General features: G+C 44.6%; 1 protein-coding gene across 2 annotated transcripts in view; it reads left to right on the top strand.

The window, feature by feature from the left end:
- RAD18 (RAD18 E3 ubiquitin protein ligase) overlaps positions 1-19,712 on the top strand; it is a 418,996-nt gene that overhangs the window by 249,415 nt on the left and 149,869 nt on the right. For both annotated transcript variants that reach the window (XM_073591734.1, XM_073591735.1), the window contains one exon: positions 16,268-16,427. In XM_073591734.1, the coding sequence (XP_073447835.1) occupies positions 16,268-16,427 (160 nt within the window). The remainder of the gene's footprint in view (positions 1-16,267; positions 16,428-19,712) is intronic.

Here is a 19,712-nt window from a genome sequence, read left to right as displayed (position 1 = left end):
CACAATATTTTTAACTTTTTGCTATAATATCCCATTTTTTAATTTTTTTTTAAAAAACTAATTTTTTTCCTCGGTTTAGGCCGATATGTATTCTACATATTTTTGGTAAAAAAAAAAAATCGCGATAAGCGTATATTGATTGGTTTGCGCTAAAGTTATAGCGTCTACAAAATAGGGAATAGATTTATGGCATTTTTATTTTTTTTTTTTACTAGTAATGGCGGTGATCTGTAAATTTTTATCATGACTGCGACATTGCGGCAGACACATCGGACACTTTTGACACTATTTTGGGACCATTCACATTTATACAGCGATCAGTGCTATAAAAATGCACTGATTACTGTGTAAATGTCACTGGCAGGGGAATTGGTTACCACTAGGGGGCGATCAAGGGGTTAAATGTGTTACCTAGGGAGTGATTCTAACTGTAGGGGGGGAAAACTAACAAGGGGAGGAGACTGATCGGTGTTCCTCTGTACTGGGAACACACCATTGGTCTCCTCTGACCTGACAGGACGTGGATATTTACACACACAGATCCACGGTCCTGCTCTGTTATCGGGCAATTGCGGGTGCCCGGCAGACATCGTGGCCGCCGGGAATGCACACCGGCTCCCGAGTGACGTGGCGAGGGACGCGCCCCCTAGACGGCCGGGGAGCCGAGGACGTCCTATGACGCCCACCCAGGATGGGAGATCCCTCCTGCGGACGTCATTTGACGATGGCTGGGATGGGAAGTGGTTAAAGTGGGAGTAAACTCCCATGCATAATTTGTACCTATAGGTAATGTAAATATCTCCTAAACGTGTACTAGAGTCACTATCATTGCAACTGGAGTCAGAATAAAAGGACTCCTAAACTATACGACGGAAGACTTCCGTGATCTTTTGGTTATTTCAAAAGTTTTAAATGGTTGCCTCTATTAAAACTGTATTACAGTATATTAAAAACTAATATATTACATTCAAACTAGATTACATTAATGTTAATGAAATTTTCATGTATTATAGTAAATAAATTACTATATTATATTCTAAAACTATATTACTTACAAGTGATCTTTTGGTAATTTCAAAAGTTTCAATTTGTTGCTAGCCATTAAAAGAAGGAACTTAAAACGGAGATCCACCCATAAAATTAACTTTGCATTATTCAGCAGCATTAAACCTAATAAACAACATTTAGAAAACATTTTTTTTACTTGCGTTTTCAAGTCTGTTGCTAGGGGGTGCCTTGGAATCTGCCTCTTCCTCTCCCTGGCGCCTGACGTCACTTCCCTCTGCGCTCGTGCTCGCTAGTGCTCCTGGGAGATGCGTCGTCATTTCCCAGGAGTCAGTGGGCAGCGCCGAGGGCTTTGTTGCCATCACACTTCCTGACGACGACGCCCATTGTGATGGTATCGTCAGAAGTGTGCGGCGCTGCGAGCCGTACATACAGCACATGCGCGAGAACGGGCAGTGCATGCTGGTCGCTCAGCTGCACCAGAGCCTGGAAGATGGTGCTTGTGGGCTTCACATGGCCCGCAAGCAAGATGTAAATTGCCAAGAACGAGGAATAAAACATATCTTGCTTAATTAAATCGGCAATTGTGCAGCGATTGAAAAGAGAAACGTGAGTGCTATTAAGTTTTTTTTAAATTAAGATGTTCATCCAAAAAAAATTTGTTAACAGTTGGAACTCCACGTTAAAGTGGTTGTAAGCCTCAGACATCAAAATATGAACAAAGCAATATCCCTCTATAGTTTGTACTTGTCTCAATCCAGAGCACTAAGTGCCGTTTCTGTCTGCTGCTTCCTCCCTCTATCTGCATGAGAAAAAGGGGAAGGAGCTCCAGCAGATTGACAGCCTCAGATCTGTCCCTGTGTGAAGGGGGGGGGTGTCTCTTCCCTCCAATCAGCTGTCAGAGCTCTCCTCACTGAGCTCTGCATAGTGTAACTTCAGCACTCCGCCCCATTTATTTTCTGAAGTCTGAGACAAGCTTATAAATTCTGGAATTTGAATGGATGTAGAGAAGACAATACTACAGATAAATCGCAAATTAGCAACTAAGTCCAGTGACTTCACTGGGTATATGGAAGGACTTCAAAGGGGTATTCCTGTACTCCTGACGCTCTATCACTCTGTTTATATAAATTTCAAGGTCAAGGGTATCAAAGTTTAACCACTTCGGCCCCGGAAGGATTTGCCCCCTTAATGACCAGGCCATTTTTTGCGACACGGCACTGTGTCGCTTTAACTGACAATTGCGCGGTCGTGCGACGTTGTATCCAAACAAAATTTTCCCCACAAATAGAGCTTTCTTTTGGTGGTATTTGATCACCTCTGCGGTTTTTATTTTTTGCACTATAAACAAAAAAAGAGCGACAATTTTGAAAAAAAAAAAAAACACAATATTTTGTACTTTTTGCTATGATAAATATCCCAAAAAACAAAACAGCGATGCCATAAATTCTTGCTGGGTGTCCAGTGAGTCCCTGTACCTTTTTTAACCACTTCAATACCGGGCATTTTCACCCCCTGTCCTGCCCAGACCAATTTTCAGTTTTCAGCGCTGTAACACGTTGAATGACAATGGCGCAGTCATGCAACACTGTACCCATATGACATTTTTATCATGTTTTCTTTCCCCACAAATAGAGCTTTCTTTTGGTGGTATTTGATCATCTCGCCGGTTTTTATTTCTTGCGCTATAAACAAAAGAAGAGTGACAAGTTTGAAAAAAAAAAACAATATTTTTTTACTTTTTGCTATAATATCCCAATTTTTTAAAAAAACAAACAAATTTCTTCATCCGTTTTGGTCGATATTTTGTCTTCTACATATTTTTGGTAAAAAAAATCGCAATAAGTGAAAAGTGTCTAAAATAGGGGATAGATTTATGGCATTTTTATTATTATTTTTTTTTTTTTTTACTAGTAATGGTGGCGATCTGCCATTTTTATCGGGACTGCGACATTGCGGCAGACAGATTGGACACATTTGACACATTTTTGAGACCATTGACATTTATACAGCGATCAGAGCTAAAAATAGCCACTGATTACTGTATAAATGTCACTGGCAGGGAAGGGATTAACACCAGGGGGCGACCAAGGTGTTAAATGTGTTCCCTCGTGTGTGTTCTAACTGTGGGGGGGGTGGGACTGACTGGGGGAGGGGACATATCGCTGTTCCTACTTAATAGGAACACATGATCTGTCTCTACTCCCCTGACAGAACCGGGGTTTGTGTGTTTACACACACAGATCCCTGTTCTGGCTCTGTTGGGAGCAATCTCGGGTGCCCGGCGGACATTGCGCACGCCGGCCACATGCATGGGCCCCGGGGACACAATGTGGGTGCTCGCGCGCCTGCAATATCGTTTTAAAGAGCCGACGTACTATGGTGGCAATTCGCGCAGCCGTGCCAATCTGCTGCAGTAGTACTGCGGTGGCTGGTCGGCAAGCAGTTAAAGTGGTTGTAATCCCTTACATATACGCAGTAAAGTGACTGGCCTCGAATGATGTACAGAGTTGAAACAAATCCTCCTACATATGTTGTACCTGTTTATCTGCAGTCTTCTCTTCTCTACTTCCATTCAAAGTGCATAATTCATAAAGCTTGTGTGAGCTGTCAGAAATAAGGGGGCGGAGAGCTGAAATTACAGACTGCAGAGCTCGGTGAGGAGCTGATTGGTGGGGACACCCCCCCCCCCTCCACAGAGCTGAGGCTGTCAATCACAGGTTGTGTTGGCAGTCCCTCCCCTGTCACCATTTTTCTTTTGGTGTCAGGAAAACATACCAGAAGGGACTCTGATAGCAGAGGAAGCAAGCAACAGACAGAAATGACACTTATTGCTCTGGATTGAGACAAGCACACACTATAGAGGGATCGGCTTTGTTCATATTTCATATCTGAGGTTTACAACCACTTTAAGAATGAAAAACCTGATGAATTGGTCTTGACGTGCAGCTGTATACTGCCTATGTACTACTTCAATTTTTTTGCTGTTATTTTTGTTTGGCTTGATTTAAATCGTGGCCCACTCGGGCAGTGTATTGTACTATATTTGTATGACAATGCTATGTTTTGAATTTTCAATAAAGTTTTTTTCTTGGAGCTTAAAAAAAGAATGAAAGATCTGATTCACCCCAGACTCTTCCATTCTGAAACTTTGATACATTGTACCCGGCCCTGTGCAGTATTGCTGCATAATGAATGCCGTCCTCTTTGCATAAATGGCTCCCGCTTTTAATAAAGAGAAGCCAATCTCTGCCCTCCTCCCTTTTAAGGCTCTTTAGATTTAATAGCCGTCGTGTCTTTGGCCCGGGCAGTTTGGATTGTGCGCTCCATAATGAATTCCGTCTCGCTGCATGGCGCCCTGACTTGCCTGTTTTTTTTTTTTTTTTTTTTGCAAACCTCTTTATGAAATGATTGTAAATCTCGGCTGTGACTGCAGGCCGCTCCCTCGTGGGCTGTCTGCCGACGACAATTGTCTTCCTAATGCGTATGCACAGATTATACAGTGAATGGGAAAACCAGAACAATGAATGTTTTGCAATGCGCAGTCCTGGCACGTACGTTAGAGCGGCGGGGAAAAATAGTTTGTCGGTACAAAGAGATCGTTTTGCAACATTGTTATGCTGTCTTTTAGTATTTATTAAGATACTATATGAAAAACAGTCTTTGTTCCCCATAGTTTTCCAGCTGTGGTAGAATTAGAATCCCCAGTAGCTGGCTGTCAGGGTATGTCAAAACCTTTAGGATAATTTTACGTAGGCGGTTGGTGGGGGCAGTAAAAACATTCGGATGAACTGCGTTTTAAACACCATCCCCTGAAAGCAAAGTTCCATGATAAACTTAGTATTTCTAAACCAAGGAGCCTGCATTCAGTATATCTGGTCCCCCACAGTACACAGAACATGGAAATGCAATAGTTTTAGTAAATGCAGTGCCTCGAAAAAGTATTCATACCCCTTGAAATTGTCCACATGTTGTCATGTTACAACCAAAAACGTCAATGTGTTTTATTGGGACTTTATGTGATAGACCAACACGAAGTGGTACATATATATATATATATATATATATATATATAGATCTAGATATAGATATAGATATAGATATAGATATAGATATCTATAGATATCTATATCTATAGATATCTATATCTATAGATATATATATATATATCTATAGATATATATACATTTCTGTTGGGTATAGCGTTGCATGACCGCTCAATTGACAGTTAAATTAGCACAGTGCCGAATAGCAAAAAAAACGGCCTGATTATGAAGGGGGTAAAACCTTCTGAAGGGAAAGTGGATGAGGAAGATGGTGGGTGCAGGGGAGAGACCTCACCCATAGCCCTCCCATGGCCCATCCATTGTCGGTCTCCCCTGCAGCTGCTGCTGGCTAAAATGGGGGAGCGCCGGATCACATGACTGGACTGGAAAATGGGCAGGTCCGCCAAACGCAACACTTTCAGGTTAATAGGGCTGCATCGCAGTCGCCTGCAATGCATTTGGTGGTGGTGTGGGCTTTTAGGGGTGACATGTTGCCTCCTCACTGCCTGTCAAACGTCCTCTGAAAAGTGTTCCGCTGCTGATTGCTCTTCAGAGGGCAATGCATCTGTAAACAAGCCCACAGTACTAGAGAAAGAGCTGCTTGTTGAAAGAAAAAAAAACTCCTTCGTAATATTATCAAAAAAGTTAGAACAGGGAATACATTTAAGCTACTCTTACAAGCTCCATTAAAGTCTCTGAAATATGTAGTCGGACATAATGTACATAATACTAACCTCCATTTTCATAGACATTCCCCCAGTTGCCTGTTGTGACAGTTGTTCCAGGCATCTGAATATGACTGTGCAATACAGTAGGCGCCGGAGTTGGACCCAATACACTCAGTAACAGACCTGGTCGGGAATGCCCCTCCTCTCCCTTTCTCTGCAGTACAACCCTGTGTGAGAACACTTATGAGGGGGTGTGGCTGTTACTCAGCTCTGTCAGCACAGAGCAGTGGAGGGGAGGGCAGAAAGCAGCATTTTGACTGAAATGAAATAGTTTTTTTTTTTTAAGGCATTTCCAAGCAAATCTTGCAGGCCGTGATATAGGTGTGCAATACAATAGGCACTAGAGTTATGGCCAGTGCACTTTGTAATTGGCCTTCAGTAACAGACCTGCTTAGGTATGCTCACCACATTATTTGCCGTGCATGTCTGTGTGAGGACACTTTCTAGGGGTGTGGATGTTACTCCGCTCTGCCAGCACAGAGCAGTGGAGGGGAGGGCATGAAGCAGCATTTCTACTGAGTGAAAATTGAATTTTAAGGCGTTTACAAGCAAATGCAGTCACATGTCACAGGACTGTACTGAGTCTAACTCTGGAGCCTATTGTATTGTACAATCTCCTTGATCAGAACTCGGTAACGTACCTGGTCAGGAGTACCCCTCCCCTTCCCTGCAGTACAAATCTGTATGAAGACCCTTGTGAGGGGGTGTGGCTGTTACTCAGCTCTGTCAGCACAGAGCAGTTGAGAAGGGGAGGGGCATTCCTGACCAGGTCTGTTACGGAGTTCTGATTACTGAGTCTAACTCTGGAGCCTATTGTATTGTACAAACTCCTTAATCAAAACTCAGTCACATACCTGGTCAGGAATACCCCTTACCTTCCCTGCAGTACAAGTCTGTGAAGACACTTGTGAAGGGTGTGGCTGTTACTCAGCTCTGCCAGCACAGGGGCAGTGAAGAAGGGAGGGGCATTCCTGACCCCAGGTAAGTTACTAAGTTCTGATTACTGAGTCTAAATCTGGAGCCCATTGTATTGTACAATCTCCTTAATCAGAACTCTGTCACATATCTGGTCAGGAATGCCCCTCACCTTCTCTGCAGTACAAGTCTGTATGAGGACACTTGTGAGGGGTGTGGCTGTTACTCAGCTCTGCCAGCACAGGGGCAGTGGAGAAGGGAGGGGCATTCCTGACCAGGTAAGTTACCGGAGCCCATTGTATTGTACAATCTCCTTAATCAGAACTCCGTAACATATCTGGTTTGGAATGCCCCTTCCCTTCTCTGCAGTACAAGTCTCTATGAGGACACTTGTGTGGGGTGTGGCTGTTACTCAGCTCTGCCAGCACAGGGGCAGTGGAGAAGGGAGGGGCATTCCTGACCCCAGGTAAGTTACGGAGTTCTGATTACTGAGTCTAACTCTGGAGCCCATTGTATTGTACAATCTAATCAGAACTCCGTAACATATCTGGTCAGGAATGCCCCTCCCCTTCTCTGCAGTACAAGTCTGTATGAGGACACTTGTGAGGGGGTGTGGCTGTTACTCAGCTCTGTCAGCACAGAGCAGTGGAGAAGGGGAGGGGCATTCCCGACAGGGTCTGTTACTGAGTTCTGATTACTGAGTCTATCTCTGGAGCCTATTGTATTGTACAATCTCCTTAATCAGAACTCTGTCACATATCTGGTCAGGAATGCCCCTCTCCTTCTCTGCAGTACAAGTCTGTATGAGGACACTTGTGAGGGGTGTGACTGTTACTCAGCTCTGTCAGCACAGAGCAGTGGAGGGGGGGGGGGGCATTCCTGACCAGGTCTGTTACTAAGTTCTGATTACTGAGTCTATCTCTGGAGCCTATTGTATTCTACTATCTCCTTAATCAGAACTCTGTCACATATCTGGTCAGGAATGCCCCTCCCCTTCTCTGCAGTACAAGTCTGTATGAGGACACTTGTGAGGGGTGTGGCTGTTACTCAGCTCTGCCAGCACAGGGGCAGTGGAGAAAGGAGGGCCATTCCTGACGCCAGGTAAGTTACTGGAGCCCATTGTATTGTACAATCTCCTTAATCAGAACTCCGTTACATATCTGGTCAGGAATGCCCCTCCCCTTCTCTGCAGTACAAGTCTGTATGAGGACACTTGTGAGGGGGTGTGGCTGTTACTCAGCTCTGCCAACACAGAGCAGTGGAGGGCAGGAATCAAATATTTATTGCTGGGGCAATATAATATTAAAACCTTTTGTATGCAAATGACTAAGCCAGGCCGCAGCATCTCTGCTAGGAGAGCGAGGGGGTGTGCCCAGCCTCTGCAGTCTGTGTAATCTGATCTCCTCTGACCTGTTTAAAAGCAGAGCTGTGAAATAAGCTAGAGAAAAAAAAACCTGCAATCGTGCTTATGGCTTGCTTGCTGATATGTAATATCTCATCTTTACCTCACTGAATGGAAATGGAAGAACAAATTAGATTTTACAGTTTAGCAATGAACTATGGAGAAAAAGCAGAGATGGTGTGAAAAGCTGTATATACGTTCCAGTCTGATGTGATGGGAAGGATCAGAGGAGCATTTGTGCTTTGGATGCAAAGTAGCAAGTCTGCTTATCAGAGTGCAATCACACCTTTCATACCTTTCATACCTTCTCCGACAATGTGCTGCTGTTTTAGCTAGAGCCACGATGAGTAACAATGTATCTATATAGATGATAAGAATTCACAACAATAAGCGTCATTGGAATGTTCTAGAATAACTACACAATGTAAATAACAAGATAAGAGACTGACTTAGAGGATTGTGTCCTTGGCAGTATTTCAGATACCTCGGTGTATCTTGTGCATTATTTTTTAGCTGTTAATTAACTGTCAGAGTATCTCTTCTAAATACCAGATCTTGCACCAGATTAGGATTGGAGGATGCACACCCACTCAGCACTGTTAGGCTCACACCGGCGGCAGTATCTACCATGCCTTTGAAAAGTGATCTGTGGTGGAGCAGCGGTGTTCAGGAAGCTATACTCTGGACTACTTTTTTTTTTTTTTGCGCCAAACTAAATTATGCTTTGAACTACAACACCACAAGTTCATGATTGCTGCACGATCGCATTGATTTCAGTGGGAGAGTTTAAAGGGCGATGCCACCTGTCGAACTCATCAAGCAGATTTACATTTTTCACGGCCATGAAGCAAAGGATGGCAGCTGTGGCATGTGTACCGTCCCCTCCGGGTGCCCATGTTGGGCTTTTTAGTTGGGTGGTCAGGAGGAGGAAAAACATGGCCGAACCGAGTCTGTATGAATCAAGACCTTAAAAACCTGCTGGAACTATAATCAGTGCAGAGCCAGGAAGAGGTCCTCTGGTACCCAAGGTAAGGATGCCAAAGGCGGCCCCTATCCCCAGCTCTTAAATTTACTATTGCCTAAACTAATATAAAAAAAAAAAGGATCAAGCTGAAGGGAAGAGAATGAAGGAATGAAAGAGGAAGTAAACCTTGATGGGTTTTACTTCCTCTTTATTCCCCTGCAAAGTAAAAGCATAATGGGATGGTATGCATCGCATACTAGTGTAGAAAAAATGATCGACACTCCGGTTGTTGCTGTTAAAATTTCTTTATTTTATTGAATAGCCACAGTGAACAAACGCTGGTTAAATCAGTTGACGCATTTCAGCCTATAAGGCCTTAGTCATAACCCTTATGACTAAGGCCTTATAGGCTGAAACATGTCAACTGATTTAATCAGTGTTTGTTCACTGTGGCTATTCAATAAAATAAAGAAATTTTAAGAGCAACAGCCGGTGTGCGGATCATTTTTTCTACATTACTGTACTCAGCCAAAGTTTTATGTCTGTAATGTGGTTATGACTAAGGCCTTATAGGCTAAAACCCGTCAACTGACTTAATGAGCGTTTGTTCACTGTGGCTATTCAATAAAATAAAGAAATTTTAAGAGCAACAGCGGTGTGCGGATCATTTTTTCTACATTACTGTACTCAGCCAGCGACTGTGGATCGAGCACCTGGGAGCTCTGCTATCTATGTTGTGTATGGGTAGTAGCACTGACTCTTCTGTTTATGCATCGCATACTAGCCCATTATGTGCCACTTACCTGCAAACGAAGTCCGCGATGTCCCTGCTGGTGGAAGCATCCATCTTCTCCTCTCTTCCTTCCGGGGCCGTGAACTCTGGCTCTGTGTCTGGCCAGAGCCACATGTGCGCGGGAGCCACCAGTCACGGCACACGCTGGGGAAGAGCTGTCACGGAGCGCCGTTTCTTCGCTGCGCATGCGCTGATGACATCACTGGCGCACTGCAAGGTAAATATCTCCTAAACGACGCACGTTTAGGAGATTTCTTCAGTGCATATAGGTAAGCCTTATAGGCTTACCTATATGTAAAAATAGGTCAAGGGGGTTCACAACCACTTTAATAAAGAAAGGGTTAACCAAAAATTTAAAGAAGTACGGGGAAAGCTTCTTTGGATCACAGGAGTGCGGTTCGTTCTGCAATCCTGTGACCCGTTTTCTGCTGTTTCCTTCCTTTGCTATCTGCATGATTCACTTCTGTCAAATTTTCTTGACGCCAGAAAAAGGTGACGGGGAGGGAGGGGTGTGTGTCCCTTCCCTCCAATCAGCTCTCAGAGCTCTCCTCCCTGAGCTCTGCGGTGTGTAATTTCAACTCTCTGACGGCTCAGACAAGCTGTATTAATTCTGCACTTTGAAAGGCTTTAGAGGAGAGTGGGCTGCAGACAAACAGGTACAACTTATGTAGAAGGATTTGTTTCATCTCTGCGTATCACCTGAGGACAGGCAACTTCACTGGGTATATGGAAGGGTTTACAACCACTTTAAGCCAAATTTATTGTATTTTATGTGTAAAGAGGATTTCCAGACAAAATAATAATCTCTTGTCTGCTGCTGATCGATCCCTAAACATATATGAGCCAGAAATGACAAGTCAGTCATACTTTTCTAAATTGGTTTGCTGGATTAACATGCTAAAGGTTTTTCTTTCTGGCTCCCTAAAGATATTTTTTGACATGTACTGTATCTAAAAAAAAATAAAATAAAATTAAAAAAAATATATAGGAATTGGATGAAGTATTCAGCCTGCTTTGCCGGGAAGGAGGTGTGCTGTAAACGTCCCCGCTGCAGGTTGATCATTAATGGGGAACAATGACGATCACTTGTTGATGAAGTGAAAATAAAAAATAGGCGGCCAAGTTAGTTTCCTTCATTTACTTAATTGTCTGCAGCTTCATCAACACTCGGAAGGTCTTGAGCTCTAAAAAGGGAAATAATTGTTCTAGGATAAAGAGGTGAGAGCTGGTAAGTCTGGGCAGAGGTCGGGGCCCCTGACAGACCGCCAAGATGGGGTCTATTAAAACAAATCATCACTTCGCCAATTAAAATCATTTCCATGAGGCTCTTTAGATCTGGGCTGATGGCATCGGTTAATTTCTCGAACTAATTACCTTTGCTGCTGCTGTAATGTAGACGTGAGGCGAATGCACGGCTGGGAGCAGCCGCCAGCGAGGAGGAGAGATGAACATGATGAGTGTGAACTGGAGAGGAAAAAAGCGCAGTTTGTTTTGCAGCTAGACTGGGGAAGGTGGCGGCCATCAGGATGATATGATGTGAATGTACAATATATGTGATAAGCGTTGCGTAAATTGACGGCAGTATATAAGAACCTGTAAATAAAGAAATATGATAAAGTAAAATGCCATAACCCAGAGAAACCTAGTCCCAACTTATTGCTGCCAAGTCAGGGCAGTTTAAAGCAACCGGGGGGGGGACCACTGAAACTGGTAATTCTATCAAAAGCACAGTATGGCTGGGCAAAAGTCAAATCAGTCTACCTTAAAGTGGTTTTGAAGGCAGAAGTTTTTTTATCTTAATGCATTCCTATGCATCAGGGGCGGCCCGTGCATTGTGAGCGGAATAGCGCCGCCTGCCCCAACACCTACGCAGCCCTCCCTATCCTTGTGCTCGGGCCCTTTCAGGATGCCGGGCACATGAATTTCTATGGCGGGGGTGTTTTTTGAAGCACCTGATTAGAGCCAGAGGCTCTAATAGGCTTCAAATCAGGGTGGGCTTGGAGGCGCAGGGAGTGTGCCCCAATACCACCCAATTGTGTGACCATAGCGAATGGATTTTCACTATTTTCACACTACAGTTACTCCACGCCAATCAGGAGGCAGGTCAGTGAGACCGGTTTCCCGATTGGCCAAAGCGCCAGGCGATCCTATTGGATGCCTAGTGCTGTGGAAGAGGAGACACGCTGGAGCTAGACCCGCCGCTGCTCAGAGGACACAGGAGGAGAGGAGGAGGTGCTGGCTAGCAGTGCCGCGAGCCCCGCAGCTGACCCTTGGGATCAGTGCCACACTGCCTTGGAGGGGGGGGTAGTGCTGGTTGTTTGCCGTCCCCCCCAGAAGAAAAGTCCACCAGCCACCACTGATATGCATTAAGATATAAAGAAAAACCTTCTGAGTGCAGCAGCACCCTAATACTTACCTGAGCCCTCTCTCAATTCCGCAATGTTGCACGAGAGACTCAGCTGTGCGGGACTCTCCCTCAATAAAAAATAAAAAATAAAAAAAAAAATTATATAAATATACATCAGTTCCATCAAAGACTCTTGAGGGGAGGAGAGGTACAACAGTAGATCATCTGCGTAAGCTGAGGTCTTATGTTCTGTTGATCCAATACAAATCCCCTTGATCTTCCTATGTCCCCTAATCGTGCGCAGGAAGGGCTCCACCACCATAGTAAATAACAATGGGGACAGCGGGCATCCCCACCTAGTTCCATTCCGTATCTCAAAATAATATGATAGTTTACCATTAACTTTAACCCTTGCTCTAGGATCTTCATACAGTGCCGTCACCCATCCCATCATCTGCTCTCTCGGACCCATCTTCCTCAAAACCCTCGACCATAAAATTCCACCCCCACCCTATCGAATGCCTTTTCAGCATCCATTGAAATTACTACACTCGAGGTCTGGTTGGGTCCATTATGCATCCAATGCAATACATGCAGGGCCCCAATAGTATTATCTCTAGCCTCTCGCCCCTTCATAAACCCAGTTTGATCTGGGTGAATCAATTTAACTAAATGTTCTTGTAACCTTAGGGCCAGTAACCTTGGGTCTGTAGCTGGCACAGCACTGAGGGTCTTTCTCTACCTTCACTGAGGGTTTTTCTCTACCTTCACTGAGGGTCTTTCCCTACCTTCACTGAGGGTCTTTCCCTACCTTCACTGAGGGTCTTTCTCTACCTTCACTGAGGGTCTTTCTCTACCTTCACTGAGGGTCTTTCTCTACCTTCACTGAGGGTCTTTCCCTACCTTCACTGAGGGTCTTTCCTACCTTCACTGAGGGTCTTTCCCTACCTTCACTGAGGGTCTTTCCCTACCTTCACTGAGGGTCTTTCCCTACCTTCACTGAGGGTCTTTCCCTACCTTCACTGAGGGTCTTTCCCTACCTTCACTGAGGGTCTTTCCCTACCTTCACTGAGGGTCTTTCCCTACCTTCACTGAGGGTCTTTCCCTACCTTCACTGAGGGTCTTTCCCTACCTTCACTGAGGGTCTTTCCCTACCTTCACTGAGGGTCTTTCCCTACCTTCACTGAGGGTCTTTCCCTACCTTCACTGAGGGTCTTTCTCTACCTTCGGAAGAACCGTCACTTAAGTCAACAATGCCTCTGGAGGTAATGGGTTAGAGACAGAGATAAAATTAAGCTATCTGCAAACAGGAACCAACAGGATTGAGGAAAACTTTTTATAATACATAGTTGTGAAACCATCGGGTCCCGGGGCTTTTACCTAATGGCAAGGCAGCAATCGCTCCACCCAGTTCTTCAATGGAGATTGCTTTTTCCATTTCCTCCAAGGCCGCAGATGGAATGACCTGTAGCCCTGAGGCCTCAAGATATTCCCGGATTCTATCTAAACGTCCACCCTCCTCCGCCCCCACAGGAACTGAGTCTGTTATATAGAGACTCATAAAAGCAATGAAACTCAGCTGCTATTGCTTGGGAGTCCACTATCTGCTTATGGCCTGTCTTTATAGTGTGAACATGGCGTGACTCCTGTTGTTTCTTTAGTTGTCTAGCCAATAGTCTCCCAACCTTATTCCCCTGTTCATAGAATCGGTGGGCAAAGTATCTGTTTATTTTGAACTTTTCGATCGAGAAGCTGTTTTAAGTCTGCCCGGAGTTTCTCCAGTCTCTGCATGTCCCCAAGTTTTAATGGGCCTTGCGTTTAATTTCAAGTTTATGTATTTCCTCTAAGAACGCGATCATTTACTTCTGTCTCTCTTTTTTTAATACGTGAATCCATTGAAATGAACTCCCCTCTGATGACCGCCTTGTGGGCTTCCCATACCACTTGGTCAGACACCTCCTCTGATATATTGGTCTCAAAGTATAGAGCTAGTGTGCGGGACAAGGATTCCACGTTCTGTTTATCATCCAAAAAAGATTCATTCAATCGCCATGTTCTTTTCAGGCGCTCAATCGATGCCGGACATATCGTTAAACTTATTGGAGCATGATCTGACATGATGATTGACTCAATATTTGATGAATTTCGGAAAATATTGATCGATCAACAACATATCGATCCTTGAATATACATTGTGTATTTTGGAGCAATAACTGAAATCCCTGTCCCACTCATGCAGCACCCTCCAACTGTCCACCAAACGCAGAGAGCGAAGGCGCCGTTTAAGATATCTTAACGCCTTATGAGATGCTAAGGTTTCCCCCGAAGAGGTTTTCTAGACTAGGGTCCAAGGTAATGTTAAAATCCCCTCCCATAACCAACAGACCTTCCCGAAACTTCCCCAGGATATCCAAAGTTTTAGATAAAAATGTAACGGTATGACTATTGGGGGCATATATAGTACCGAGGGTATAACACTGGTCCAGGATCTTTCCTTTTACAAAAAGAAAGCGGCCCTCAGGATCTACTCATATTTCTGTGGGTACTAGGGGACATTGTGTATAGCTATTGTAACTCCTCTAGCCCTAGGAATGGGTGAAGGTGCATGAAACCATTGATTATATGGAAAAAGAGGCATACGAGGGGTCGACCCTACCACAAAGTGCGTCACTTGCAAAAAAACGATCTCTTCCTTCATGTGACGCAGTTCATGCCAGAGGCGGCCCCTCTTATCAATCGAACAAAGCCCCCTCTCATTATACGATGCAATCTTCATTCTACCTGCCATTCTCTCGTTACTCCCATGAGTCTCTTATTATACTCTGTGTCTGTGCCTGATCAGTGTCTGTGCCCAGCCTTCTGAGCTCTCTCATCTTGGATGCATCTGATGAGAAGAAGGAGGAGAAAAAAAATCTGTTTGTAATCTGCTTTTCTTTCATTGTCCAATCAGCAGGCTGGGGGTGGCGAAAGAATGCCATTGTATCCCTTCTACAGTCTATAACTATAGCAGAGAAAGTGGTGTCCTCTGCGGGGTCGTACTGTGTTGCATGTAAATTTACTTATGAGGAACATGCTGATAGGAGAAGAAAACAAAAAAGATGATCTAATGAGTCTTCTGTTTTTCATTCGTTGTCCAATCAACCAGCCGGTAGTGAAGAGAAGACATGGCCAGTCCCTTCTACAGTCTACAACTGTAACAGAGAAAGTGTTGTAATCCACTGAGCTATACTGTGTTGCATGTCAATGTACAGTGGAACCACGGTTTGCGAGTAACGCGGTTAACGAGCGTTTCGCAAAAGGAGCACTGTATTTCTAAAAATCCTAACTCGGTTTGCGAGTGTTGTCTTGCAAAACGAGCAGGATTCAGGCCAAAAGCGGTGTGCAGTACCGCTTTTGGCCTGAGGTGGGGTTGCGTTTGGACAGTTCGGCTGACCTTGGAAAGGCTTGTGAATGGAGTCTTTCCGAGGTTTGCCGAGGTCAGCCGAAGTGTGCCCGAGCCTTTTCGGCCATTTCTGAGGCTCTCTGGCGCTCCCGCCTCTGGCCGCATGCGGTATTGCATCCCATTGAAGTCAATGCGGAAAACAAATTATTTTCGTTTCCATTGACTTCAATGGAAAAACTCGCTTTGATATGGGAGTACTTTGGATTACGAGCATTCTCCTGGAACGGATTATGCTCGTAATCCGAGGTTCCACTGTACTTATAAGGAACCTGCTAATGGGAGAGGAGAGCAAAGAGGAGACCTAATCAGTCTTCTGCTTTTCATTCATTGTTGAGTCAGCAGGCTTGGGGTGGATAGTGGACATCACCAGTAAATCCTACTGTCTAAAACTGTAACCAAGAAAGTGGTGTCATCCACCGGGCTGTACCGTGTTGCAGAGATGTGTAAATATCAGAACTGGAAAGACTGAGCGTTAAAAACAGATTTTATATATATATATATATATATATATATATATATATATATATATATATATATATTATCAATGTGTTTAGCTGTTTGCTTGGAGGTTAGTTTTAAGTATTCATTAATGGTTTAACCTGTGCAATATTTTTTTTTTCTCTAGACGAGCTGAGTAAAGAAGAAACCAGAACGGATGAAGGACCAGGGACAGCCAATGACTTGTTGTACGAGAACATGGAGGAATCCTTCCATAGGAGGAGCAGTACGCCTGTGGTCCGCTCCAGTTCCCCCATCTTCCCTCTGTCTCCGGACTCTAGGGTCAGGTAGGATCCTCAGTGTCTTCGATGTTCATGTAGTGAAATGTCAATAATCCTTTTTCTGTGTCGAGCATCGCTTTATGCATTGACATACCTCTGTCCGGCCAATGTGGGACGTTCCTTGTTCATTTGAAGTGTAAAGAGACAATCTTCTCTGCTTTATGCCTGCTAGGAGGGCTGGATGCTTATTGAGGGAATAAGAAGAAGGAAAGAGGCTATCTAAGGACTAAACTAACCCCAGCATACAGGGAAACTGGATTATACCATTAACAAACATAAATAACAAGTTGTAGTTACACGGAACTGCCACAAGATGTCACCATCAAGACATTAATGCATACTGTACAATACATGATAAAATTTAAAGGGGTTGTAAAGGTAAAAATTTTTTCACCTTAATGCATTCTATGCATTAAGGTGAAAAAACTTTTGACAGTACCGCCGCCCCCAGGCCCCCCGTTTTACTTACCTGACGCCTCGAATCTTCGCTCCTCGTCCTCGTCAGCTTCATTGCAGCTCAGCCTGGTCGCTGATTGGCTGCAGTGGATGGATTGAAAGCAGCGCAGCCATTGGCTCGCGCTGCTGTCAATCACATCCGATGACGCGGCGCGCCGGGGGGGCGGGGCCGAGTGATACAGCGAGTGGCTATAGCCGCCGGCTGTATCACGGGAGCGTGCCCGCAAGCACTCACCACCGTGCGAGGGAGCTCGCATGAAGGTGGTAAATGCTTGCGGGGAGGAGCTGAAACAGCCGCCGAGGGACCCCAGAAGACCAGGTTCGGGGCCACTCTGTGCAGAACGAGCTGCACAGTGAAGGTAAGTATAACATGTTTGTTATTTAAAAAAAAAAAAAAAAATAACTTTACAACCCCTTTAATCCTCTCTGGTGTAAATTTCAAGTGCTCTGATTTTGTAACCTCACTTGATCCTCCTGGCTATGATGGTTTTGCAGGGGTGATTTAGCAGCTTCTTGGAAGATGATTGCTGCTGACAGAAGCGAAGCTGTAAGTGTAATGCTTGCCTTGAATCTTGGCTGAGAAATGGAAAGCTGGTACTGGTGGTAGATTGGGTGTATTACTATTATTTACTGTAGACACAGTGGTGGGAACACTCAACCTTAACATGACAAAATGTGGAAAATTTCAAGGGGTGTGAATACTCTTTCAAGGCACTGTATTTGTGATCGGGAGCTTTCCGATCATGTGGCTGCGATGACAGCCAATCACAGCAGTCACATCACCATAAGCCCACCCCCGGCTTTCTAAACCCCTTAAAGGGCTGGCAGGCCCTGGCTCTAAGGGGTTAACAAATAGCAATCAAATCTCCAAACAGATATAAAAGATGCACATGAATGCAGCTCTGTATTCATTATCATATTTGTAATGTATTTTTTAAATGGAAGCAATGTAAGTACTTAAATCTGACTTGGTATCAACCTCTTGCAGTCTTACAGCACTTAAGTAAGTTCAGCAGGTACCAGCCAAATTTCCATCCATGTATGGGCAGGTTGATTGTACCCAAGTCGATCCGTCAATAACCTTGGGTACAACCAGCCTGTTGGATTTTTGGCATACAATTACTGCTGGCGGCTAAAGCTGCTAGCAGTAATCATCGCATTCTGGCACCTAGGAAGGCTCCCCGCCAGAAGAACACAATCGCTCCATGGGAGGCATTTCACAGCGCAACTGTGTCGATGGGGGAATCAAGCATTTTTCTTTCCTTCCACCCGTGGTGGAAAGAAAGGAAAACGTACTATCTATGGACTGCCTTAGACTAAGAGAGGGAGAAGCCGCATAAAGGGGCAGTGAGTTGTGCTGCAGTGCTCATGTGCTAATATGAACCTTGCAGATAAAATGCATCCAGAAAATATACACAACGTTTCACTTTTTCCACATTTTGTTATCTTACAGCCTTATTCTAAAATGGATTAAATTCATTATTTTCTACAAACAATTCCCCATAATGACAACATGAAAGAAGTTTGTTTGAACTCTTTGCAAATTTATTAAAGATGGAAAAAAAAACATATACATGAGTATTCACAGCCTTTGCCATGACACTGAGAATTAAGCTCAGGTGCCTCCTGTTTCTACTGATCATCCTTGAGATGTTTCTACAACTTGATTGGAGTCCACCTGTGGTAAATTCAGTTGAATGGACATGATTTGGAAGGACACACACCTGTCTATATAAAGGTCCCACAATTACCAGTGCATGTCAGAGCACAAACCAAGCCATGAAGTCCAAGGAATTGTCTGTAGACCTCCAAGACAGGATTGTATGGAGAGACAGATCTGGAGAAGGGTACAGAAACATTTTTGCAGCATTGAGCACAATGAGCACAGTGGCCTCCATCATCTGTAAAGCTGTGTACACACGAGCGGAATGTCCGACAGTAAAAGTCCAACGGAAGCTTTTCATTGTATATTCCAATCGTGTGTAGGCCTCATCGGACTTTTTTTTTCGAAAATTCTGACAGACCTAGAAATGGATCATGTTCTAAATATTTCCGATGGAACAAATTCCTATCAGGAAAACCGCTCGTCTGTATGCTGTTCCGACGGACCAAAAACGGCGCATGCTCTGAAGCAAGTACGAGACGGAAGCTATTGGCTACTTAGAGTCCCTGACAAAGCCCCCTTACATCAGAATCCCTATCATAAGACTCCCCCCCCCCTCCCCCCATATCAGAGTCCCTAACAGAATCCCCTCTTACACCAGAGTCCCTGACAGTGCCCTACTGGCTATTGAGCTTCCTTTTTCTGGTCCCGTTGTATGTCACCGCGTTCTGGACGGTCGGACTGTGGTGTGAGCGTGTGTAGGCAAGACCGTTTGAATGGAATACCATCAGAGTTCCGTCGAAGAAACCTTCAGAGTTTATTTCGATGGCAAAACCGGTCGTGTGTACGCGGCATAAATGGAAGAAGTTTGGAACCACCAGGACTTTTCCTAGAGCGGGACCGCCCGGCCATACTGAGCGATTAGGGGAGAAGAGCCTTAGTCAGGGAGGTGACCAAGAACCCGATGGTCACTCTGACAGAAAAATCAGGTTACCTGACCCCCCGAGGCCGATCCGTCCATCCGATCGGTTGTAGGCGCCACCACTCTAATTAAAGGAAACAGGCAGTGGAGCCTTACGGCTTCACTGCCTGTTTCCTGCGGTGCTTTGTGAATGGCCGGCTGTCTTCTGGGACACACACATGTCCCAGAAGACATCGGGGGGGGCTCGCCAAAGAAGAGGATCTGACGTCCCGCGCCTGTACTTCATAAAAAGGTAAGTTAGAAGAAAAAA

Source organism: Aquarana catesbeiana, linkage group LG07 (genome assembly GCF_042186555.1).
Source record: "Aquarana catesbeiana isolate 2022-GZ linkage group LG07, ASM4218655v1, whole genome shotgun sequence".
Taxonomy (NCBI): domain Eukaryota; kingdom Metazoa; phylum Chordata; class Amphibia; order Anura; family Ranidae; genus Aquarana; species Aquarana catesbeiana.
The sequence above is the reverse complement of the archived record's forward strand: the minus strand, read 5'-3'. Positions and strand labels throughout refer to the sequence as shown.